Below are 27,427 nucleotides of genomic sequence, written 5' to 3'. Positions count from 1 at the left end.
ATTGGTTCTGGATCAAATAACAGCGACACTACAGGATAATATTCCGTGGTGCTTAATGTATGCTGATGATTTAGTGTTAGTAGGAAATAGTAAAAGGGACATAGAACAAAAACTGGAACAGTGGAGACAAGCTCTTGAGGAAAAAGGTTTGAAACTTAATAGGACAAAAACAGAGTATTTGGAATGTTAATTTAAGGATGGAGTTCGTAGAAATAGAATAATATATTTAGATGGTGAAATGATTGTGAAAAGTAATCGTTTTAAGTACCTAGGATCGATATTACAGAGTAATGGGGGAATATATGGACCTATATGCAGTAGAATTAGGGTTGGATGGATGAAGTGGAAGGAAGCGAGTGGTGCGTTGTGTGACAGAAAAATTCCAATGAAGCTGATGGGAAAATTCTATAAAACAGTCGTAAGACCAGCTGTAATGTACGGAACTGAATGCTGGGCAGTTAAAAAGAAAGACGAACAAAGAATACATGTGGCAGAAATGAGAAGGGTAAAATTAGGAATGAGTATATTAGGGGATGTATACGGACGGCACCAATTGTTGCCAAGATGAGAGAGCATAGGTTTAGATGGTTTGGAAATGTTCAACGTAGATCACCCAATACGAAGAATAGCTGATCTGCGGGTTCCTGGAAGTAGTAGGAGAGGAAGACCAAAAAAGACCTAGAGGAAGACGCTTATTCAGGTCATGTCGGTAAAGGGTATAAATATTGATATGACCCAAGATAGAAACTTATGAAAAAATGTAATTAGGGAAGCCGAGCCCGCATAGGGATAAAGGCAAAGAGAATGATGATAATGGTGTGGGTTAGTTTTCTGTAAACATTAGTTGCATATCATGTATCATCCATTGTAATTAACACATCTAAAAATTGTAGTAAGTTGTTCTTTTCGATTTCAACAATTTTTGTTTAGTACTTCTGGTACATGAAGCGAAATGGAGTACACATAATCTATAAAGCTTTACAGTACTATGGGTTTTTGGTCATAATTGTACACAACATTTTTCTCAAATTCTTCCATGAATACATTTGCTAATAATGGATATAATGAAGAGCCCATGGCTAATCGAAAAATCTTTTTCATAAAAATCGTTATCTAAATGAAAATAGGAGTTGTCAGTACATAATGTTAATAGCTCCATTATGGCTGATACATTCAGTTTTGTTTTAGCTGTCAAGTATATTCCTGCTCTACTTTACTTTTTATTATTTTTAAGCTTTTTTCCAGAAGCACATTAGTGAATAGGCTGGTGATGTCAAAACTGACTAGCATTTTGTTAAGGTTATATTCTATTTCTGCTAGTTTTTGCAGATAATCTTGTGAGGAAAGGTTAACGTCATTCATAATTGCATTTTAGAATTTAAACATCCTTGTTAAGCAAGAACGGGTCATAATTATTTACTTTTCACTCAACAATTCCTATTGAAAGAACATTAAAGGTCATTAATATCAATGTAGACTTACCTGACATGTTTAGATCGAATATAGTTGGTTTAAGAGGTTCCTGCGTAAATGTGATTTGTTTTTAGGACAATGATATAAAATGATCAACGAAAATAAACCTCAGCTGGTCCACTCACTGGGATACTCCGATTTTTCTCACAGATTACTTAGTAAGTGTTAAAAAAGCTGTCCTAAAACTCTCTTTTAAGACCTATCAGCATACCGGTTTAAATACAACATTTCTAAGCTACTCTAAAAGACTTACGTTTCTATATAACTTAGAATTATATATGTATACTATGTTGTATAAATGTAGTAAGTTTGTTAAAAAACCGGTGACTTTTTTTTTCTCGAAAAGAAATTAGTTATTCGTTAATATTTATTTTCTGCCCTTCAACATATACTCCTCAAATATAATACACTTGTAAAAGCTCTTTTTCCAATCCTTAAAGTACTTGTGATATGCACTTTTTATTATAGTCTGGAGTTATTCTAGCGATGATGTTTTTATCTCTTCAATAGCGGCAAACCTTCGTCCTTTTATGAATTTTTTCAGTTTTGGTAACAGGAAAAAGTAACATGGGGTCAAGTACACTGAATATGGTGACTGAGGCATAATGAGAGTTATAGCTTTGGACAAAAACTACGAACAAAAAATAAAGTGTGAGATGGCGCATTATCCTGGTACAATATGACTTGTTCCACAAAATTACATGGCACGAGCCACTGATATCTGACATCCTCAACAACTTCTCTAGTAGTGATTCTGTATATCATTTTTTTCAATTTTTCAACGTTCTCATCGATTGTTGACATGAACACCTTACCGGCCTTCTTTGAAGAGCTTATTTAATTTTTTTTTTGCTCAAATTAAACTTGCCAATTACTATTTAAATGGGAATAAGCCACAATTAAAGGTTAAAATACGTTTATTGACGTTTCAATTTCCACTTCGGAAATCGTTCTCAAAATACATACATTAATAATATAATACTAATGTTTGTATTTTGACAACGATTTCCGAAGTGGAAATTGAAACGTCAATAAACGTATTTTAACCTTTAATTGTGGCTTATTCCCATTTAAATAGTAATTAATTTAAAATGCCACAAGAAAATAGCTTCTAAACTTGCCAAATTATACAGTCAGTTTGTACAGATTCTTTGATCCATTTTTTTCGGTAGCACAAAATAGCACTCCAAAATACGTCCTACCTTTACAGTTGTTAATAACAAAATAAAAATGTAAAATGGCTGATAACTCCGACATATTTTGAGGATATGTGTAACAATATAACAAAAAATGCACGCTAAGTGTACCGTGTACCGAATGTACCCAAATGTGCCCAAAATAGTAAAGAACCACGTACTGCGCAGATGAGAAAAAAATAAGTACAAGACGAAGATGCAGTTTTTCTTCTGTTTGTGTCCTGCTAGATTTTCGTGCGTTGGCTATCAAATTTTGTATACTGATTTTGTTTACTGCAGCTCGGAAATGGGATGCAGAGAATCTGTTAAAACCATTCTCTCATGACCAAACCAAACCATGACGTTCGTCTTCGACTTCTCTCTTCTTCCATTTATCTTGCCTTGTATTATTACGTGAAGTATGAGATTTGATATATCAGTTTGCGATTTTTGACTGTTCTGACCACTTCCGTAACTTTTTCCATCTGCCGCAAAACAACTTCGTTACGAACTCTGTCTACCCAACTTATTCTCCGATACACTCAGATTTCAAAGACTCAAGTTTTCTTAGAAGTGTATACATGTAATGTCCAACCTTTAACAGATATACTTCTAAGAAAACTTGAAGCCTTTGAAATCTCTCTTCAAATTTTCTTAAAAGTTTATCTGCACTTGCCAAAGATGTACGTCTTTAGCAAATTCAGAAGATTATTGCTAAGTATTGTTACAGAGTTTGTTATAACTATTTATAGGGCCTAATTTTATTTTTATGGACGACAACGCGCTTTTCCCGCCATGCTAGTATCGTTAACAAATGTTTTGAAGACCTCCAACCAGACGACGTCGGGATTTTCGTATAACTCGGCCAGCTTCCAGCCCCGTCCCCCACGAATTTAAATTTAGCTACCCCGCCCAAATATCTTGCCCGCGGCTCTTCAGACAATATAGGACGAATTGGATCAACTTACTTTACCACCTGGAAGAGCCACAGTGTAGTGGAACATGTCACACACAATTAAACAGAAGAAATTTTCAAAAAATGTCGTTTGAATTTATTTATTTTATACAATAATGATTATACATCAAGAAGGTCTCCTCAGTTCTATTTTCAGTTCATTTTTAGTTAAAGTTTCAGTTAGTGTTCGATTATAAGGATCCTTATAACAAACAGTGTAGATATTTAGATGTATTGTAAAGGTACAGACAGAATATTATAAAAATAAAATTTATTAATAAATATCGTAACAAATTATTTTATTTCTACATAAAATAGGTTTTATATACAGTAAATAAGCTATAGATAAAGAAGTTGCAAAATGTTTACATGCAACTTACCTTGTCGGAGTCGGTGGTGTTTCCCGAGCCAAAAGATGTCAAGGAATTACGATCTAAATTCTCGACACTTTCGTCTAGAGAGTTGCATTCCTCCATATCCCTAAAAAAGAACATATTAATAATTTTCTTTAAGCCACTGAAATGTCTTAAACGTTATAATTACTAAAAGCTATTGTGTAATAAAATAAATGAGAAGGAACCGGTTTGTTAATTTCATCCTGAACAGTTGTGATTAATTCGAAGGAAACATGGCACAATATGTGTCAGTAGCTTATTAAACTTGTATTTAATATAAGCTCCAGTTTAATTGAAAATTAAGCACGGATGTGATCATTTCTCATAGTCATAATGTTCACGTCAAATCGAAATATATTACAAACTAAGTAGTAACAATGCAACTGAGACTGAAACGTCCCCTGTGATTATCATCAGATCGAATGGTTTATACATGTACTACAAATTATGGTAACTATTATAATATGAGGGTGTAAGAAAAAAAGCAGTAACAAATAAAGAGATTTGGATTATATAATAAATATGGAATGGAAACAGGCTCGTTTAAAGAATTAAAGGCGGAAGGACCACCAGCCCAGGGGCTGGAATGAAAAACAGATTAAACACTAACTTATCTTTAATGCTAAGATTAAATAGTAATTTCTGATAACCGTCCGAAAACACTGTGATATGGGATATCTCACTACACTTATCACTGGAATGGAATTTCACCAAAATATAAGAAATAAAATCGGGATGTGGCACTCCGGTAGTGACCGAAGGGGGAAAACATAGCATTCTTATCGTTTGCGCACGGGGCGATGGTTTCTAATTCAATTTAATTCGATTCGATATTTTATTTTATTTTAGTTTATTTTATTAAGAAACACGCATGGGAGTGCCTTGGCTACTCCACGTAGTGTGTGGTCGCGTTATTTGTCGTTACATTGCGTTTTTTTTTATTTTTCATACCTCTATGCGATCCATTATCCAAGGATAAACATGAAAATGTTACAGGTCAGAAAAATCGGGATAACTCTTGCAATCTTGAAAGGCTTTCAGGAAAGAGTATGCAGTCGGTAGATGCGCTTAAAAGAATGAGCGTAAAATTTGCTTGCATTCAAGAGACGAAATTGTAGGAACAAAGGGCTAGTTAACTAGGTGGAGGATACAAATATTGAGATGAAGGAAAAGTAACACTAGGAATGGAGTTAATACAATTGCCGATAGAGAAATGAATGAGAGTGAGTAGAAGTTGGAAGAACGAGTGATAGAATAATGATAGTGACATTTATACTAGACTAGTGAGAATAAAAGGAAAGCTTTCTATGATAAATTAGGAAATCACATAAAAACTGTACAGTCATTCTCAGTAAGATAGCCGTAGAGTTTGGGGCGGTTGAGCATAAGAAAATTTGTCGACCGTGCGAAAACTGAATTTTTAAAATTTTTCGGCATCCTTTGATGATTGCCGCCAGCCGTGGCACATGAGCACATGATTTGTAAGCTACGCCCGCCTTCCTTAAGCCACGCCCATTGAAATCACTTGGCCAATCTAACATATCGACTGTTAACACGTGATCAGTCCAAGATAGGAGTTGTCAGTTGTTAATACGTGGCCAATCGAACGTAGCGGCTACTATGTGTCAATACGTGGGCAATCCAATATGGTGGCTGTCGAGTCTTATTGTTTTCGTCTGTCAGATTGTATGCAAGACACTCCAACGTAAGACAACCGTTATACTTCAGCTATTATCGACCAGCCATCCGCCATGATTCTCATTTTATAACAGGAAAATAGACGTGAATTTAAGGACTACAAGATAAGAGTTAGTGAGACTTTGAGCCAACAACATAAGTTGCTTGCACTGTGACATTGACAAATTGGCAAAAAATTGTGTATGTTAACATAAAATGTTACAAAAAATGAGGTGGAACATGCAAGAGATCCTAATATAATTTAGAGAAATATTATTATTACAGATGTAGATCTGTAGATATAATATTTAACATTATTATTAAAGATACCGTTATTAAAACATTTGGAAAACCCTAAAGAAAGAAGTGCGAGAATAAAGAAAACTAGTGGTGGTCAAATAGAGTTCAAGAAACAATAAAGGAGAAGAGAAAAGAGGATACAAAAGAGTAACAGGAAAATAGGTCGGACAAATCTTCAAAACTATACGATCGCTAAAAAGAACAAAATTAGCAGTAGCAAAAGCTAGACCACAAGCATACAAGAAAATATTAACTTAAAAAATCAGATACGAAAAGATTGAGGAGTTACTCAAGCACTTCAAACAATAAAAAAGGTAAAACAGTTGGAACAGATGACATCACTGTGTACACAGCTTTAGGAGAGACAGGAATAAGTAACAGGCTTGTTTAATAGACTTATGGAAGTGGGCCAAATGCCATACGAATGAAAAAGCATTATATTAGTACCTGTGTACAAAAACAAAGGAGATATACCACAGTGCACAAACTACAGGACCATAAAACTATTTATTTAGTCATACCATGAAAATATGGAAGTATAGAAGAGAGTAGTTGATAGACGGATACCTGAAAAAATCGAAATATCCAAAAATCAGTTTGAATTTTTGCAAGGCAGATCAACAACAGATGTAATGTTCAATACAAGCTAGCTATAAAAAAATATATGAATAAAGAAAAATACTCTCATATGGTATTCATTGATCTTGTGAAAATAAACGATAGGGTTCCTCAAGAGGTTCGGTGATGTAGGCTAAATAATAGAGGAGTTTCGGTGAGTATGTGACAATTGTGTGAGATATATTATGAGGGAGTGTTAGGAGAAGTGTGAGGGAGACTGATAAATTTTATGTGAAAGTGGGATTGTTTCAGGGCTCGGTGGTTAGTCCTTACTGAGTCTCATCAGTGTTGTATCATATAGCATAGAAACTACTTGGTAAGATTCCCTGGGGTTTAATGTATTCTGATTATGAAGCGCTATTGGGAAACACTAAAAGGAATTTAGAGGAAAAAGAACGGTGAAGACCAGCTATTGAAGAAGAGGGTTTAAAACTTGATAGGAAAAAACAGAAGGTATCTGGAATATTTATTTAAAAATGTAGCTACTACTACCAAAAAAGACGATAAAAAAGTTATCGTCTTATTTATACAAACAAGATGATAGCTTTGGACGGTGAAAAGTCTTCTTCCTCTTTTTTAAGCAATTCTGCTTGTTCATTAATTAATACTTCTATGGAAGGTTGTCACTCCATCTTTTGCGCGCTTGTCCGATACTTCTTTTGTCAATTGGTGACTTATCTCTTGCTATTTTAACGACACGGGTCTCCATGTCTTGTTTCTGAGACATATGTCATTATTGGCCTTACACTGGCTTTATAAATTCTTGACTTCATCTCAGTGTTAATGTAATATTTCGCCATATAGTGTTATTAAGGCATCCTGCCAGTCTATTTGCTTTTTGTACTCTATCTATCTCTTCTTTGTCCAGGTCTCCATAGCTAGACAGTGTAATTCGCAGGTATTTTATTTCCATTATTTGTTCAATACTGATGCCATCAATTTCTATTTTATATCTGGTTGGTTCTTTGCTGACTACTATGGTTTTAGTTTTCTGAGATGAGATTGTCATATTAAATTCTTTTACTGTTATGTTAAATCTGTGGACCAGTCTTTGCAGATTATCTTCGTCTTGGGCTATCAGTATTGCGTTGTCTGCGTCACAGAGTATTTTCATTTTTTTGTCTCCCATTCTGTATTCTCTTTCTTTGTTAACGCTTTTGATGATTTCATCCATCATCAAATTAAAGAGCATGGGGCTCAACGATTCACCTTGTCTTATCCCACTGGGGCAGCGGAATAAGAATCGTGAAAGGTGATAGTTTTAAATAGTTAAACAACCAATGCATGTGACGGAAACGAAAATATGGGAAAGGGAATTCGATAAAACGATTAGTTTCAGTGTTATGTGTGACAAGATTATTTGTATTTGAAAGAATTCTTCTTGCGTAAGACATATTAAGGTACATTATCTCTAATGGGAGATTTAACTCTCCTTTTAGAGATTGGAGACTTTTGACAGATGTGAAAAAAGTTTGGAACAATTCTCAATAAGGTATTTTAAATTACCTCGATTTGTTTTGATATTGTATGGCTAACTGACATATATTATGATGTTAGTACAATTATACTATATCCTAATAAAAGGAAAACAAAGAAAAAACAATGATAAATATTGTTGATGAGTTTTTACAATTTGACCTACCGACTGGATCTTTGGCTATGTGGTTTCAGCTTAGCAGGACTCTTTGGCAGTGACAATGGCAAGGCTCCACTAAAGTAAGTCTCTTGTATTACTTCTCTCAACTTCTTCACCCACAATTGTTTGGTCTCGAGCGAAGAAGCTCTAAGTACAATGCGATAATCGGAAATTGGAGCACGGCCGGTCCATACAGCAAATTTACATTCGTCGCCTTCCATATGTTCAGTAACGCCCAATTCTGAGGTCTGAAACATCGTTAAAGTTAATATTAGTTAAGAATAAGAAACTAATTGACTGATATAACTATTTATATTTTTCTAAGGAGAATATGGCACATTAAATTATGGTTTAATATTGAATTTTAGATCTTTATTTTACATCAATAACTTGGTAACCAAGAACAAAACACAAAATTTTTATTCTTACGATTTAATTGGCTATAGTCCACTGATTCATATTTAGAAAAAACCGGCGTCAATTTTGAGACACCCTGTATATTTCTAATGAATTTATTTACCGTGTACAACAGGCCTTGTATACCTAACGTAAAAAGTTACATTTGCTATATGGTATATGCTTTATACTATTTTTTACCAAAGTTCTTGACGATACTTCTTCAGTCCAAGTCACCTACTCACTTTAAGATACTCTCAACCTTTTTTATCCATCTTTCCCTCGGTATTCCCTACATGTCATAATGTTAGGTTCCTTGTACTGCTAATATACCTTATGGTGGTTCTTCTTCTCTATCCTTCCTCACTCCAAAAATGCTTCCTAGCATTTTACGCTACCATCTTTCTAGTCGCAAATCTTAAACTTTCTTGAGCACCTATTTGTTGCATGCATATCTCTTATGTGTATATGTATATGCCGCCAAACTGCACTGAGATCTCAATCTGCCTACTCCTCAGTGTTGAGTGACGACCGGTCTTACCCTGTGTGACTGCTTTTATATACTGAGGACTGAGGAGTAGGCAGATTGCGACCTCAGTGCCATTTGACAGTTCTTGTAATTATACAGAATACGATACTGGTACGTCACGAGTGAGGAGAATAGGCAGATTGAGATCCCGAACTCGACGGAACCGTATCTCCCTTGATAATGGCTCCAAAATGGGTGCCGAAACGTCGAGAATTAAATTCTCAACGCGGTTCTTCCCGAGAACTTAGTAATTTTCATATATACATCTTATATATTTCCACTTCGGAAATCGTTCTCTAAATACAAATATTAATAAATTAAACAAATTTTGTTTTTTGTTACTTGGTGAAAAATTCTTCTGATAATTTAATTTTATTTGACTCATTTATATTGACAATTCAGACATATATTAAACATTTTAAAGTAAAAGATTTTAAAATGATATTGCCAATATAGCTGAGTTGCGTTCCTGGGACGACTTTATTGTAAAATTCGATTACATGAAATAAACTTTACAAACTAATAATTTGAGAATATCCGTTTTTGTCGGGTTTAATGTGTTAATTATATACAATCCGGTAGATACTTTCCTTCATCTTATTTTATTACGATCTAAATTCTTACTATAATTCATTATCATACTGCAGTTGCTTGTATATCGATATAATTATTTTAATAAAAATTAAATTAATTAAAAAATAAATAATTCTCAATAGTGAAGCTATTTATACTGTTTTTGATGAAGATCTCTCTTATTTCGTACTATTAACTATCTTACACACGTTAACATATTGCCGACTCTGTACAGACATTCTCCTTTTTAAGCGGTATAAATCGGAACTACTGTGGATAACTTCTACTTACCATTAGCTTATTTTTGTAGATGTATTTGACTTTTCCAGCCGAATCCTTAACTTCTTTGGTAAATAAGAGATACATTTCGAAAAGAAAAATATGTCGATCCCTTCCTTTTCGAATGAGTTGTTTGGGATCCCAGACACTAAAGGCGTCTTGGAGAACAACTTCGCCTAACTTATCTGCGGATATATCACAGCCTTCGAGGAGAGACAAGTGCATCGCGTCATTCGCCTTCTTCGGAACATTGAGCATTACTTCTAGACCATCCTAAAATAACAGTATTTACATAAATAAATCAATATGTAGCAAGCAGTAAATAAAGGTTGGAAAAGTGTTACTACAAAATAGATGGAAATATCATTTTTAAGACCTTAAAAAATAGAGTACCAGAATATCCCATAAGGGTAGTAAATACAGTTCTGTAAAGGAGTCGAAAATATTACCAACAATTACCAATTACTGCGACTTATTATTCGGGAAAATGTAGCAGGAAGACAATGTATTGGGTGTAAGAAACTATCTTGGTTATGGAACATAAAACAATGGACGGGTCTTCGGGTAAAAGATCTGTTTCAATGTTTCAAGATAATATAAATGTTCCATGTTATTGTTGACATAATAATAGCCAAGGTCTGAAGATAGACACCATGAGAAGAAGACACGGTCCACGCAAGCAAATATTTAAGTATTCAAAAATATTCAAAAATGTAAGAACAAAAAAATAATCGTTATAGGAAAAAACAAACTAACATACAGATACAGAAGATGTCTCGATTGCCAAAAACAAAGATAATAATATCTTCCATAATATATTTAGCGCTTTACCAAAGAGTGTTAATTATGTGATAATTATGACCAAAAATTATGATAATTATGATTATTGATGTGTTCCTTCATAAGTAGTTTGTCAAATATTTTTTGAATATGATACATTCCATGTTCTGTGTCAAAACTATGCAAATACCCAAAATATGGATACAAGCCAAACTCTTTGGATAAACCTGACAATGATTCCAACGAAATGATCCATCGAGAGTAGACGAAAACTATTCAAAAGACAAAGTGATTTTAGAGCGGCAACATCATGTATATCATATATACTGAATTTCACCCAACACATCGAAAATCGGAATGAGAGACATCAGGGTTTCCGGTATAGTATTTGTAGATCTTACCATCACTTACGATACTGTAAACCACATAAACCACAAACAACTGTTTCAAACACTGTAAGATACCACAGGAGATAGTAAACTAACTAAACTAAGGATATTTGGTCTATTTCAATAGAAAGATGAAGACCACAAAATAATGGATTTGCTGATGGCAGTGCAACTGCACCTATATTGTGTAATAGTTACATCAACGATCAATCCATAGATACTAAGGATATTCATCTTTGGAGACGACACAGCTACTGTCGAGTAAAAAGCTGTTGCCGAAGTGTAGACGACGTTAGCTGAAGCCTTAAAAACAATGACAACCTACTGCCAGCCAAACTACCTAAAGTCAAATCCGGGAACAATACAAATGTGCTCTTTTCACCTTCGTAACAGAGAAGCATCCAAAAACCTGAATATCAATGGTGTTATGTTGAACACTAAGCTTCTACTAAATACCTTGGAATTACTCTGAGCCAAACGTTGTTATATAATCATCATCATCATTGGTGCTACAGCCCTATAAAAGAGCCTCGACCTTCCCAAGTCTATTACGCCAGCCAGGTTTATCCATTGCCAACTGTTGCCAGTTGGCTGCACCTATTTGTCTAGCATCCTCATCTACACCATCCCTCCATCTGAGTTTTGGCCTACCCCTACTTCTACTTCCCACATGTTGTGACGTAAGGATTCTTCTAGGAGGGTTGTTCTGCTGTGATCTTGCCAGATGTCCTGCCCATCTTAGTCTTCCTATTTTTATAAAGGATCCTACGTCTTTACCATCAAACATATGTTTAGATTTGTGATATATCTCGTAGTTGTACCTCCTTCTCCAAACACCATTTTCACAGATGCCACCGAATATTCTTCTCAGGATCTTTCGTCCAAATATAAGCAGGAGATTTTCATCTCCTGCTTGGAAATGGTCCATGTCTCCGACCCATATAATAAGGGTTTTGTATATGGTTACTTTTGTTTTTTGGCTTAAGTTTCTGCTTCTCATATGTCTACTCTGTTACACTATTATATGTTATATAATATTATCTGCAAAACTGTAAACCAAAAAATAGGCATACATAATTCCACCCTTAGAACTCTTGCACTCTGTGTTTCGGTTACAGAATATGATGCATCAGTATGAAACGTATCTGCACATACTAGACATGTATATGTTGGTATCAATGAATCTTCTAGAATAATTATTGGATGTCTGAGACCACGACTATCACTTGGCTTTACGTTATCCTTGGTATAGCTTTACCTGATGTCAGAAGAAAAGTTGCTAGATATGTGGAACAAAAAAAAAACAAACCAATGACCCAGGACAATCACTCCATGATCGACAGCCCACAGCACAAAGATTCATATTACGGAAAGCTCTCTTGCCAAATTAATCCATTTATAAGACCTACCAGAATGAAGTCTCGCCTGTTTAGAACTCTCACCGGTTCACAACCTTCTCTATCCTATGTGAAGAACTCTTCATCGCTTGCCAGTCGGTGTTTCAAAGTGTAGAACCAACTTAAGTAATGGGGACTATTACCTGCTGACCCAGATATTCAGTGTGAATGTATTGCACTAAAATACACAGCACATCTACTTATCCGCCCTCATATATCTGCAAAGCATAGTCTTTTTTGGATGGACAAGATTTAATTTGACAGAACTGGATACTTAAACTAAAGGCAGTAATTTTGGTTGACTAAATACCACAAAATTTGTTAAATCAGGTACAGGTAAGCAGTAAAGCTGAAGGATCTCTTAATGACACAATCTGGAAGAACAAAAACCTAAGACAAGACACAAAAACAAGAATCTATAAAGCAGCAATTAGACCTATATTAACATACACGGCGGATACAAGACCTGACACATCTAAAACGAGACGACTACTAGAAACAACAGAGATGAAAATACTTCAACGAATATCAGGGAAAAGTCTGTTGGATAGGGAGAGAAGCGAAAACATAAGAAGAACATGGAATATAGAAGACATAAATGGATGGGTGACAAAACGGAAACAGGAGTGGAACGAACACATTAGTAGAATGGAAGAGGATAGGATAGTACGGATAGCACGAGATAAGTCACCAAGTGGACGAAGGAGTATTGGCAGACCAAGAAAAAGATAGTGCCATAATTTAAACAATTTAGGAGGCTAATATTGAAGAAGAAGATGCAGGTATATGAAGAAATAAATTTTACTTACTTTGATTTCACCTTGACCTTCTTCACAGCAACTTTGCAGGTCTTTCAATAGTAACTGATACTTAGTTATTCTCTGGACAGGTTTGATCAAAAAAGCAGCTATCGGATGTTCTAATTTGTGCTTTTTCTGCAACTCTTCGAAGAATCCTCCGCCATATTGAACTAAGAAACTGTTACTTTCAGGTTTATTTTTACAATAAGTGACGTACATATCGAATTTCTGAGCCCACGTTACAAAACAATGGCCTACATCTTCAGGCATTGTTTCGTACTTTTCGAGTTCTTTCAAGAATATAGAATTGTGAAATTCGTAGATCTCCTCCATATTACCGAAAATAATGCTTTCTTTGGATAGAAAAGATGCTGTTGCTGCTGGTGAGTTTCTCATTTCGTGTAGGAAGCAGGTTATGCATGTTTCTAAGTCTTTGACGTAAGTACGTTCTGTTTGTAGGAGTTCGGCCATTATAAATCTGAAACATTAAAATATTTGTTATTTTATCACAATATTATTGTTTGGAAAAGTAGTAAATATTTTATACTAGTAGATATTTTGTTTCATTATTCTTAATATTTTTAACATATATGACCTCGTTAAAATGCAAGTTTCATATCTTTGAAGTCCCACGTTAAGATTGACTTTCTTCGTATGTTTGTCAAGTCTGAGAACCACTTGTCTCATTATAAAAAAAAATCAATTTCTTAAGACTCTTATTTAATTTATAGCATTTCTTAAGAAGGGGACGCATGTGCAATTTTGTATAAAGCTTGAGATGACAGCTTTAATGTATTAAGGTGTACTCGATGCTCGAAATATTCCTCGCACCATCTCTAGGTAAGCGGGATTGGTCCTACGAAGAGGGCAGAACTAAACAAGACGTTGAGACAAGCATATCTACGGTTAAGCGTCGAAGATATGATTTCTCCCTGGCTGCCGTTCTTCATTCTTTTTCTTATTGCGACGCGACTCGGCCGAGTTTTTCGACGCTGTTCTCTTACCTGTCAACTACAACATCTCAAAAATAGTAAGTACGTCTCTGTTGAATTGATAATACTTTATGAGTTATGCCAATGGTTTTGCTTATTCACAATCATATATTCAATTTCATTGTTTACGACTTTAATTAATTAACCAGCTATTTCTATATTTCCTACATAAACAATTACTCTAAATCCGTAAACTAATTTTCGAAGCCAAATTCAGATTTTTGCTTTAATCTGTGCCTTCTAAGAATTGCAAGGCAAAACAGATGTTGATAAAGATTTTATTAGAGACAGGGGGAATCTAAAATTGCATTCCGCAACATATCTCCTTAACTAAGCAAAAATCCTTAGCGAATTGGTTTCTAGTACTCATAAAGATTATACCGGAATAAAAGGAAAAGGAAAAAGGAAAAAGACAGTTAAGATTTGATTTCACGTATAGTCTATATATCCGCTTATACGTATTTCACCCTAAAAGGGATCATCAAAACAGATATTCACAGACGCTCTGAACGTGAAAATAAATCTTTTCTGTCTTGAGAAGCAACTCTAACATGGCTTCGTATGGACGCAAATAGCGACATACTGAAATGCCAAACCAAACTTAACATAAATCACTTGACAGCTGTCCAACAGTTAAAAACGTGTTACTAACTTACATTTCTATACCTCGAAAAAAACACCCTTTATGCGGACTGGGTTCAATGGGAATCTCTGTATCTTTCCAATGATCTATTATATCAGAAGTGGGAAAATATCGATGGAGTACGTACAGTTCAACAAGTAGTACTGCCAAAATCACACATTAAAAGTGTGTTTCAGAACTTCATATCAGCCTTCATGGAAGAGATTTTGGTGCCAAAAGAGCACTGGTCAGAGTTCGAGATAGATTTTATTGGATCAATTGTCGCCGAGATGTAGAAGATTGGTGTAAGAAATGCGATTTATGTAACGGTAGAAAAGGCCCTAGAACAAGAAGTGGTAAAATGGCAAAATATCTTTCCGGAGTGCCTTTTGTACGACTTACAGTAGATATTCTCGGTCAACTTCCGATGACAGAGAGAGGAAATAAGTAATTAATAGTTGCAATGGACTATTTTTCAAAATGGCCTGAAATTGCACCCCTTCCTAATCAAGAAGCGACTACAGTAGCAGAAGAACTCATAACACACGTCGTACCAAGACATGGTGTTCCTTTAGAGTTACATTATGATCAAGGACGAAATTTTTTGGGCATTAAAAAAACTTACACTGCGTCTCTCCATCCGTAATCAGACAGAATGGTTGGAAGACATAATAGAACTGTTTGTCAATACCTTTCAATGTTTGTCCCTGATAATCAAAAATATTGCAAAACTTTAATTCCTCTATTGTTGTTAGCCCGTATAAGTTCCGAACATGGAATCATTGATAATGGATGATGATCAACGGAAGAGAAATGAGTCTTGGAAATGAGGAAATTGGAAACAGTTTACGAATTTGCTCGTAAAAGTTTGAAGATTCAAAAGGATAAAACCAAGGCCAGGCTCGACATCCATGTTACAGGCACAGAATAAATAACAATCAGAATGCCTACTCTCAGATGCCGCCTTTGAAGTATGTCCGCACGTGATCGCCATATTTTAAACGGAAACATAGACTCGGATTGAGAAATTTGTGACAAGCTACGACAGAACTGTGATTTAAATTTTTAGAGATTAATAATTTAGTACATTTGAAATAATTTAATAGATTCTTCAACTTAAAGTACGAATTAAATAGTGCATATTATGTCTATAGTTGCCGTAAATAAGTTAAACCGGATTAATTTTTCTATGCACACCACATAAAATGTAACTGAACTGCACCGGTTCCGTTTAAAACAGCGGAGTGGGCATTCCTATTGTTTATTATTCTGTGCTACAGGTACAACTTTCGAAAGAGGTGAAAGTTGACAGTTTAATAACAGTATTATTTTGAAGTTTATAGTTGTCATCGTGTTAAGTTATTGTAAACAAATTGGTGTTCGAATAAAGTATTCTAAAGAAATATAACAATATATACAGGTATGTCAATGTAAATAAAATTATATATCTAGAAAAAGATAATACAGTAGACTCCCTCTATAACGAGAACTGAAATGACAGACTAATTACCTCGTTATAAGCCGATCTCGTTATATCAGACAATAATAATACTGTGCATACATATGAATCTGTAGTTTTCTAAACCATTAACTTCCTATAGTGAAGCCATTCGGAGCAATATAAGATGCTAATAAATATTGTTTGAATGGTGTTTTTGAAAAAAAGTTATTTACTTTTATTGCCAATGAAATATATTAAAACATAAAAGAGTTGTTTGCTTTTATTATCAATGATATACGTTAAAACAAAAAATCTGTACTTATATTTTTTTCCAACTACATAATATATAAAGCGTATTTTCAAGGATAACATAAACTATTGCTTCTGCAATTTTAAGAACTCTGTCATTTTTAACTGCTTTAAATGGTCCAGTATCATTCTATCATATTTTCTAAAGATGTGAAACACTTGTATTTATTCATTGTAAAGAAGTTTATTGCGGGCTGCAGTTAAGTTTATTGAGGGGCTGTTTGAAAAGGTATTTATTTATAGCCACGACCGGACCAAAAACGTAAAAACACGTTTTTGGATCTTATTTTCTCTCGTTATAACCAAATTTGCCTCGCTATAGACGGTTATAGTTCAATAGAAATTTCACGGGACATCTAATCTATCTCGTTATAAGCGAAACCTCGTAATAACCGTGTTCGTTATAGAGGGAGTATACTGTATAAAAGAAAAGAGGTCACAAAAAAGAATTATCTATTTGAACTAGCAAAGTTGGCATGCTTGTAGGCTAAGGTCAACTAAAACAAGTATGGTATAGTCAACAATTAACAAGGACGTATAGTATCTATGATTATTAAATCAATATTTCAAGGAAGACTTACAAGAATCTTTCTCAAAAACAAAAAGGATATCAGCAAGTCTACAGAATATATTATAAACTATGCAAGAAAGAAATAACTTACGTACCCAAATGACAACTACAGAAAAGGCAGTAAGTGAAATAAGTTCATAAAATCATGGGAAAACATGAACTTTAGGAAGAAGATATTTGAAATAGATATATAATATCAATCGTATTAATTACGATCGTATTATTAAATACTTACTTACTTTTTGTTTCTTATTTTCTGAGTACTTTCTTACATTACACCCATCTTCATTTCTTTTTATCATAAATTATTATCCACCGAGAATTTTTGTGAAACATTATTGATTAAAAATAATATGCCAAAAGATTCAATAGTCTAAGAATTTTCTAAATTCTAGGTTAGGTTAATAAATTTTAGGTTAAAATTGTTGTATATTATTAAATAAGAGTTGTTAGAGATAACATAGGAAAGTAATTCGGTATAATAGTTTATAAAATAAGGGGTTATTTGCCTATATAACTATAAAGCAGTACATAAAACAATTGAGTATTAATAGTATAAATTAAACTTACTCTTTCCTCCTTGCAGATCTTCTCTTTTCCTCGTTTAATTCTTTTAAGTCTTTGGCAGCGGCTTCTTTGACTTTGGCTTCCAAATTAGGATCCGAATTTCTATCGATAGACAACTCCTTTTTCTCGCTTTCTTCTTCTTGAATGCCTAGCGTTTCTTCTAACTGTTGTCGATAATTTTCCATTCGAGAACTAAAGTTTTTGTATCTAAAATTGTATTAACGAAAGCGATTAGCAAGCGATAAACAAAAATTAACGTTGCAAATGACTTTTAAATATTCATAGATTAAAGCGTAAGTCAAGTTCATTCTGTAATGTAGTGGCTCGTTGTTAAAATTAAATTTTAAAAATAATGAATCAAATAATTATGAATAAAGATTGTTGAACATTCTTCAGCAATTAAAAGTAGTACTTAAAGCGATTAGGATAAAATGGAGTTTTAAAGATATGTTTTTATATAATTGTGTGGTATTATTGTATGAAAATAGGTACGGAATAACAGAAGGCATCGAATAGCACGAATTATACGAGACAAATCGTCAACCCGTTAAAGATAGCAAAACAGCAAAAAAAGTGTGACTGTTTATACGATGAAATAAAAAAAAATGTTATTAAAAATCCTTTATAAAAGGTATATAATTTAAAAGACCCAATCGGGCTATATCACAAAACGTTTTCGGAATCCATGTTCCATCATCAGTGCACTAGGTGGGTATACATTTGTATACCCCCGGTATAAATTGGGTATAAATTTGGTTTACATTATGTTGTGATAAAATCTAAGATGTTAAAGTTACCAGTGGATTTGGTAACATGGCGACGTATGACTCCACGTGAAGTCGCTGGTCCTGAGACGGTGTGTCTACGAGCACCTAATGAAAGCAGCTTGTTAACTAGTTGCTTTCATTAGATCCCTCGACACGGTCTCCTGCATCAGTGTTTGCCGAAGCAGTATCGTGCTCATTTCGTAATCCTTGTGAGTAGAAAGTAAATATTTTCACTGTGACATCAACTTTGACTTTTGAAAATCTTATACAGGGTAAGTAAAAACACAAATTCATTATTTGTTCAGTATTTTTAAACATATAGTCATATAATAAAATAGACTGAGCGCTGCATATCAGGTCCGTTCCCCCAGTGCGACAGCGAAAACTGACGCAAAAGTCCCTGCATCTCTGTCTAATGGGCCGGGTTTATTGACCACATCACCTAAGTGACCAACGGAAAGGTCACGTGGTCGATAAACTCTGTCCATTATCATTAGAAATAGAAGCAACGGCTGCTTTACGTCATTTTTCTCTGTCACACTAGGGGAACGGGGCTATATTGCAGCGCTCAGTCTATTCGTATTGTCTGTCTGTGTTTTTAAAGTACAGTACGTATTTTATATTGGCCTTAGTTGAGTCCAGTCCAATTGACTTTAGTTTAATTTGTCCTTAATATTTTCTGTGCCCTTATTTAATAATTTTGGAGATATTTTAAATTGTAATGGAGAAAGGGGTACTTTATGAATTAAATTTATTTTTATTTACTTTTTACTTTACTATTTATAAATTTCTTAAAGCACCACACAAAAAAAATAAATCAACTTTGGCGATCTAGTTGGTCTATGAATTGGTCCTTCCATTCCTATCCACCTGTTAGGAAATTGCTCTTCACTTCGTCTTGGAGAAGTGCGTTATGATGACAAGGAACTGCGTCATGTAAAAATCGTAAAAAGTTCAAATAAACCTCTCCGTTTACTATTTCCTCGAAAACAGTCTATTGCATAATTACCTAAGATACCACCCCAAACGTCTAAGTATCATCTAGTCTGACTCTTCGTAATTTGTTGTGAAGTAATAGTGGAAATTATGCCAATTGACCGATCCGTTGTTGAGAAACGTTGCTTTATCTCGGAACGATATATATATATATATATATATATATATATATATATATATATATATATATATATATATATATATATATATATATATATATATAAATGTTTTGGATGATGGGTTGAAGTCAATAAAAATTTTATTGACTCCAACCCATCCAAAACATTTATATATTTTTTCCAAACGAGTCACAAGTACTTCTTTTTTCTTATATATATATATATATATATATATATATATATATATATATATATATACATATATATATATATATATATATATATATATATATATATATATATATATATATATATATATATATATATATATCCGTTCCTTGACCCCTTATCTCGTCCATGATGAATCTTCTCCAAGTTTGTACTGGGCGACCTCTTTTTCTTCTTCCTTAGGGATTCCACTCTAGGGCAATCTTTGCAATACTGGAATTATTTTTTCTGAGTGTATGACCAATCCAACCCCACTTTATGGACTTTATTTGATGTTCTACCCTTTTTTGTTCGGTCAGGTGTAGTACATCTTCGTTTCTGATGATCTTAGGCCAGAAAATACGAACAATTCGTCGTAGACATTTATTAGTAAAGACCTGCAGTTTATCTGTAAGGGTTTTTGTCACTCTCCAGGTTTCACATCCGTACAGTAGAACAGACATGACATTTGACTGTAATCTGCGGATCTTTGACCTTGTAGTATACTCGCCAGATCTCCAAACAGGGTTGAGCATGCTGAATGCTTGTTGAGCTTTTCGTATCCTCATACGAATATCGTCCTCTTTACCTTCGCTTTCTGTTATGACACTTCCGAGATACGTAAAGTTTTCCACATTTTCAATCTGCATGTTGTTGATAGTAAATATCGTGTAGTTTCTTTCATTTACTTCTCTTTCATTTACTAATATTGATTTTCAAACCTACTTTATTAGCTTCAGTGGAAAGTGTTTCCAATTGATCAGCCACATCTTCGAACCTTTGTTCTAACAGGCAGATATCGTCGGCGTATAACAATGAACCATTGCGATTGCATCTATCATTTACATTTTGAAATGCTCTATTTGGTTGCCGACGATTGTATATGTATATCGCTCATGATATACTCTTGCTACAAGTAAACAATTCTTATTAGATTGACCAATATTAATACCAGTGTACCAGTTCTACCAAGGAAAGATTCAGGGCAAACGAAGCGTGGGGAGACGACGTATATCTTGGCTGCGCAATTTAAGAGACTAGTTCCAGTGCACATCTAACCAATTATTTAGAGCAACAGCTTCAAAGATACAAATAGCAATGATGATTGCCAAACTCCGTAGCGGAGAAAGCACTTGAAGAAGAAGAAGATCAGTTCTTCCCTTTCAAAATTCACTGTTTACTGTTCTAAAAAAATGAAATTTACAAGAATGCCAAAACAATTTAAAACTAAATTGCCAATTTGTGAAACACACAACCTTCATACTGTAAACGTCACATAGTAAGATCCAACCTCGCGCATGTGGCGGGTGCCGACTGTATCCGAAGAGGTGGACATTGGCGTGATTATGCTTTTTATATAATTAACGGCGCCTAATAGTTACCGCTGCGCTACTGACAGCGTGAATAAATATGTAAAAATGCTCTCGGATCGAATCGGTACGACAATAAGGATTTGCGCTGGATCTTCATAACTGGATACTGTAACAACCTTGATGTTATTGATATAAGAACTTATTTCGAACACTTTCTACAATCTCTCTATTTACCAAATACCAATCTCTTTATTTAACTTTTTTATTTTGTGTGTGTGTTGCTTAAGATGTCTATAAATAGTAAAGTAAATAAAAATAATAAATCTAATTTATCAAATGCCTCTTTTCCACTACAATTTAAAATATATCAAAAACTATTAAGAATAGGCGTAGTGAATACTTATAACAAATTAAACTACATTGACTTTAGTGTATGGTGCTGATATAAAATACAGTGATGCATTTAAAAATCCTGACCAAATACTAAATTTGTGTTTTCATTTACCCTGTATATAATTTAAGGAGTATTAGGAAAATCAAATATTTTTATGAATTTGGCCTATAATTTAGAAATTATAGTTACAGTAGGCCGTTGCTTTTTTACCACTTTTCTATTATACAGGGCATAGAACTTGTTACGATTTTTATTCAAATTTAGTTATAACTTTTTAGATACGCTGTACAACATAAAACAAATTTATATTATTGTAACTAGGAAGTGGAACAGATTTTAAATTTAAAATAAGATACAGGATGTTTCATTAAAAAAACGGTATAGTGTAATGGAATACCCTGTATATTTGTCACTAATTTTAAAATGAGAAATTTGCAGCTACCGCTTATTTCTGTAAACAACTTTTTTTAGTATTTTCCATAATAACAGAGATAACGGAGTTTGTCAAGTTGATCACCCTGTAGAGTCAATTTCTAAAAACTAACCAAAAACATTACTCTAAACTGACCAATAATCGCCTGCTATAGCTTAATCACTTTAAGGTAATAAATTAAAGTAATATATTTTAAAACTAACTGACGTAAGATTTAGTTGGTGTTATAATATTCCCGCCACAAATGTAGAATCCTATAGATAGATCCAAAGAGTAATAACGGAACTTAATATTTAGATATAAAAATTATGTTAACTACCTGTTATCGACAGCTTCAACCCATTGTTTGATGGAGCAAGCATGCGCATGTCCTTTTTCAACGAGACTATCGGCAAGCTGAATGAGCAGTTTCACTCTTTCTCGGGTTTCTTTGGCAGTTCCTTTAAATTCGTTGTGTTCACGTAGTAAACTTTCAGTTTCTTCGATATTGTTGCCTAGATTCGTTGCATGCGTCGTTAGATAACATTCACCTATAAATGTTAAAACAAAACTATTTAATATTTTATACATACATATCATAACAACAATAATGAAGTTCGGTTTTCCCATAACCGATATGAATAATTAATAAACGTAAAAAAAGCAGAAACATCAATAATTAAAAGTATCATTTAGGAAATCCGAAAATTGGGTGTTTATTTAATGCTTTGCGTGTGTGATTCAGATTAATATTATGGATTGCCGGATACTAAGCAGAACAATAGTATTTGTTATAATAAAAATTATCACAAAAAAGTAAATAATTGGTTTTTAATTTAAACAAAAACTAATTTAGATGTCAATGTTTATTTTCGTTAAATCTTAAGACTATTCTTAAAAATAAATTTATCACAAAAAAGTAAATAATTGGTTTTTAATTTAAACAAAAACTAATTCAGATGTTAATGTTTATTTTCGTTAAATCTTAAGACCATTCTTAAAATTAAATTTATTTAAAATTTAAAAACTTATTCTTAAAATTTTGATGATAAGTTACCTAGAATAAATGGCTGGCTTTTTCTTGGAGAGCTGTATCCATTATCATATTTGTGGTTCTGATCAACATCAAAGCAAAACAATAACTCACTATTATTTCTGGCTGTATTAATTACAACAAATGATAATACAGGATACGTAACCGAAGTATAGAGAAAATCAACACACCAACATATATTTGAATCTCCATCCAATGTATTAAAACGAGATTGCTCCAGCAAAAACGCCTTTTTGAAAGAAAAAACTTGTTAAAATCTCTTCTAATAAAAAAAATATTCATTGCCACTTATGTGACAACAACGTAAATAGAGTATCACGACAACATTTAAAACAACCACTGAGATTCAAAACAAAATCAAAAAATGCACAAGGAACATCAAAGAACTGCATTTACAAAATATCTCGCGAAGGTGACCATTTTTATTTGAATGAAACTTCAACTTAAGGTAAATAATCATGAATCTTACATTAAAAACAAATTTAATAAATTTCAGATATGCAAACATGCTTGGAACAATGAATATAGAGTCCAATGGAAAGCTGCATCAATAGTTTTGAAAAAATCGGAAAATAAACTGAGTAAAAAGAGGAAATTTATGGAGCCACCTTCATCTTACTAAATGAAGCAAATTGTTTAGTAGGATCAGCAATAAAATGCAGCAAGATCTGCTTACCGATTCTAAAAGAAGAAGTAAGTCCGAAACACATCATCTATAATCAACATTATTACAACAAACAACCAACAAAATATAAAGACTGATAAGAATTTGATATCAACCGAGGGCATTATAACACTTTCAGCTTTAAAAGCGCTAACCTGCTTCCAACACTGACGCCAAGTAAGTCTAACTGTCAAGATCCCTTTCCTCTCACCGCCAATTGAAACTAGTATGTCTTCTTCTTCACATGCTATATCAGAATTATCCGAAGTTTTGAACAAAGAAACCTGTTTTCTTCCTACATCTCTACGGACCGTTAACGATCAGTTGTAGTATTCTATATCGATTTCCCCTCACTATATGTCCTAAATAAGACATTTTCCGGTGCTTAACAGTCTTTAATAATTCTATATCTTTGTTGACCGTCCGTAGTACTTTCTCATTAGTTTTTCTTGCTCTCTAAGCTTCAGCGCATCCGTTTAGGAAATCAACATTTCTAATGCTCCAATTCTGTTCATACTTGATACTTTTAGTGTCCACACTTCTACTCCATAGAAAATTACAGACTAAATATAGCACTTAACCATTCTTTGTCTTAGTTCTAAACTGAGATGATTATTACAAAGAAAGCACCACTTGTAGTATAGCTGTGTCGAACCCCGACCAAGACACCTCTACCAGACTGAAGCCCGGACCTTAGTATTGTGTTTTGTGTAACCGTGCTGTCAACGATCAGAGCATTTACCATCTTCCATTAGGCTAACCGTGGTAGATGTTTATACGTTAAAATATTTGGCTTTTAAGGCTAGTTAGTCTATTTTTACGAAATATTTCCAGCCTCTTTCTATTTTTTAATGCTTTCTAAGAAACTAAGATTTTGGTGTCAAAACTGACTTCTGTGAAAGATAGGAAAAAGACAATAAAATAATAGTCTTATAATCTATCTGAAATATATAAGTAAAATACCAAATTAGATTTAAAATCCGTATATAAATAAACTGAGGAATGTTTATTATAAAAGTGTACTTTGTTTTACTACCATAACGCTATAATGATACGTCATAGTGTAACATAATAATTGATTATGTGAATTAAATAACGCAAATAATAAAACCTTACCTGTCTCATGGATCCATTCTATGGCTTGTTTGGCAGATCTTTCAAACAGAACAAACTGTTGACACTGGTCCAACTTCTTTTTCCTTTGAGTCCAATGCTCTAGCACCTTATTCTCCTGATTCAGCAACTTCTCCAATATTCCCTTAACTCTAGCTTCGTGGTTTCCGCTAGTATTCGAGTAATTATAAAACTGTAGACTTCGAGTGGTATATTTTAAAAATGTTTCGGCCGTCCTTCGAGCTAAAGTACAAGCCTTCAGAAAGGCTTCTTTCTGTTCCTGGTGTTTGTTGATCAGTTGTGATATAGCGGTGGCTTTGTCAACGTTTCCTTGGCCCGTGGCGCACCAATCTTCATCTCTCCTAAAAATAAGTTAATTGAATAATATATTTAAATCAAAAGATAAATGCATTTCATAAGAAAGTAACACTAACAATACTCGTTACTCGGAGGTAATCTGTCTATACTCTGTAAACAAAGTATATTTTACATCACCATCAAAACTACATAAATTAAAATAACTTCTTGCACATCTTATACATGGAGCAATACAAAACTTAACAGCTGATTTCACTAAGGGAAAAAACAGTAGCTAGATATTTCTGAATAAATGTACAAGTTCGATGTACGAGTTCCTGTCAAACGATTTTTTTTAACGGAGCTCTATATTGATGCAAATATGTCTCAAAGAGTGAGACAATGGTGAAATTTGTAAAATAGTATTGAATAATGTTCTATTAATGATGTTGATAACCACACCAATTGTGTTCAAACGGAAGCAATTGCCATTATTAGGTGGCATAGATTAGATGATTAAACTGGGAAGCTTTATAAAAAACAAACATCAATGTAACTTTAATCAAGGCAGTGCAAAAACTCTATAAAAACAACACGAGTAAAATAATGATAGACCAAGAGATATCCAAAGGGTTTGTGATTGATAAAGGACTTAAACGAGGATGCTGTCTGTCCACGACTGTGTTTAGGATCTACTTGGAGTAAGCGCTGAAGACGTGGAAAAGGAAATGTAGTGGTATGGGAATCCGTCTAAACGACACCACATTGTACACACTATGCTTTGCAGTCGACCAAAGAGTCTTGGTCAGGACTATGAAGATTTGAAATATGTGACACGGAAACTTATTTAGAAATATCAGAAATAGGGCTTAGAAGTAAATATTAAAAAATCAGAATACATATGTATAGGAGGAGAACAACAAAATCTAATTTTGGGAAAGTAACATATCTAGTAGGAGACTGAGACCTCGGAAGCCCAGAAGAAGACATCGAAGAGGATGTCCAAAGCTCGGCGCAATTAATCTTAGTTCTAAATTTAATTGTACTAACCGCGGAAACCTCTCGGAATACACACACACACACACACACACACACACACACATATATATATAATATATATATATATATATATATATATATATATATATATATATATATATATATATATATATATATATATAGTAACACGAAGTCGGGAGACCTCTCTTCGATAGCGAATTAGATGAACCGCAAATTCAAAGCCTCTTATCGGAGGCTACTGAACGACTTTAGGAATAACCTTTTACTCCGACATGCATCTACAGTTCACCCTTGAAAAACACTCTTTACGTAGAGAAAAGACGTTACGTAGAGAAAAGACGAGGCAGTTATTTTAATTATAACGGCCAAATAATAGACTGTATTTTCTTGTAAAATTGGCAATGCAAATGAAACAGTGATTATGTTAAATTACTGTGGATTCTTGGATATGAAGGAGTCACAGAGAAGAAGGCTACCTACAGTGGGATACCAAACACTCTCGTCTGCTGGCTAATTAGGACATAGCAATAAGTTAAACAGTGAATAGCGAAGCATGTGTTACTTTAACCCAAGGCTCCATACCATTAAATGTATTAGTTTCCGAGTATCATTAGTAGTTCCCATATGATTTTGAAACGGAACACGTGAGTCAGTGAGAGATTTAATTTGTTATCCTTTATTATTATGTTTGAACTTTTGCTTCCTCTTTTTTCTCTGTATTTAATTCGACTCCACGATATACAAGCTTTCTACGGCTTCAACATTATCTTTTACTCTTATTTGGCTCCTATATACCCTTGTCTCAGTGTTTTTGTCTTTTTTAATTTTATATGTAGTAGAATTTGCCCATTGTGAATTAACCTGCTTTAATTCTAATGTCAGCTATCTGTTTCCAGTACAAACCGGCTAATATCCGAATGTCCCGTTCATCTAGACCAATTGTCATTCAAAATAGCAATTAACTCAAACTGTGTTTAACAGTGTAAAATGCTTTCTCGTAGTCGACAAAGCAGGTGTATACATTAAAATTTATATCTCGACATCTCTTTAAGAGAACCTGGATGGCAAATAACGTCTCTCTTGTACCGACACGACGCTTGATGCCAAACTGAACTTGTGCTAAAAAGATTAAAGGTGTCAAGTTTATTCCTTCTTATTCTATGGTATTGATACATTTTCTATTTTCAGTATTCACAT

General features: G+C 33.7%; 1 protein-coding gene across 6 annotated transcripts in view; it reads right to left on the bottom strand.

Moving 5' to 3' along the window:
• The window catches only part of trio (trio Rho guanine nucleotide exchange factor), a 668,772-nt gene that overhangs the window by 415,685 nt on the left and 225,660 nt on the right, over nucleotides 1–27,427 (bottom strand). For all 6 annotated transcript variants that reach the window (XM_072529242.1, XM_072529243.1, XM_072529237.1 and 3 more), the window contains 7 exons: nucleotides 24,917–25,275; nucleotides 22,423–22,633; nucleotides 17,878–18,081; nucleotides 13,382–13,850; nucleotides 10,019–10,279; nucleotides 8,236–8,477; nucleotides 3,984–4,083 (listed from right to left, as the gene is read on the bottom strand). In XM_072529242.1, the coding sequence (XP_072385343.1) occupies nucleotides 3,984–4,083; nucleotides 8,236–8,477; nucleotides 10,019–10,279; nucleotides 13,382–13,850; nucleotides 17,878–18,081; nucleotides 22,423–22,633; nucleotides 24,917–25,275 (1,846 nt within the window). The remainder of the gene's footprint in view (nucleotides 1–3,983; nucleotides 4,084–8,235; nucleotides 8,478–10,018; nucleotides 10,280–13,381; nucleotides 13,851–17,877; nucleotides 18,082–22,422; nucleotides 22,634–24,916; nucleotides 25,276–27,427) is intronic.

This window comes from Diabrotica undecimpunctata, chromosome 4, assembly GCF_040954645.1.
Source record: "Diabrotica undecimpunctata isolate CICGRU chromosome 4, icDiaUnde3, whole genome shotgun sequence".
NCBI classification, from domain to species: domain Eukaryota; kingdom Metazoa; phylum Arthropoda; class Insecta; order Coleoptera; family Chrysomelidae; genus Diabrotica; species Diabrotica undecimpunctata.
The sequence above is the reverse complement of the archived record's forward strand: the minus strand, read 5'-3'. Positions and strand labels throughout refer to the sequence as shown.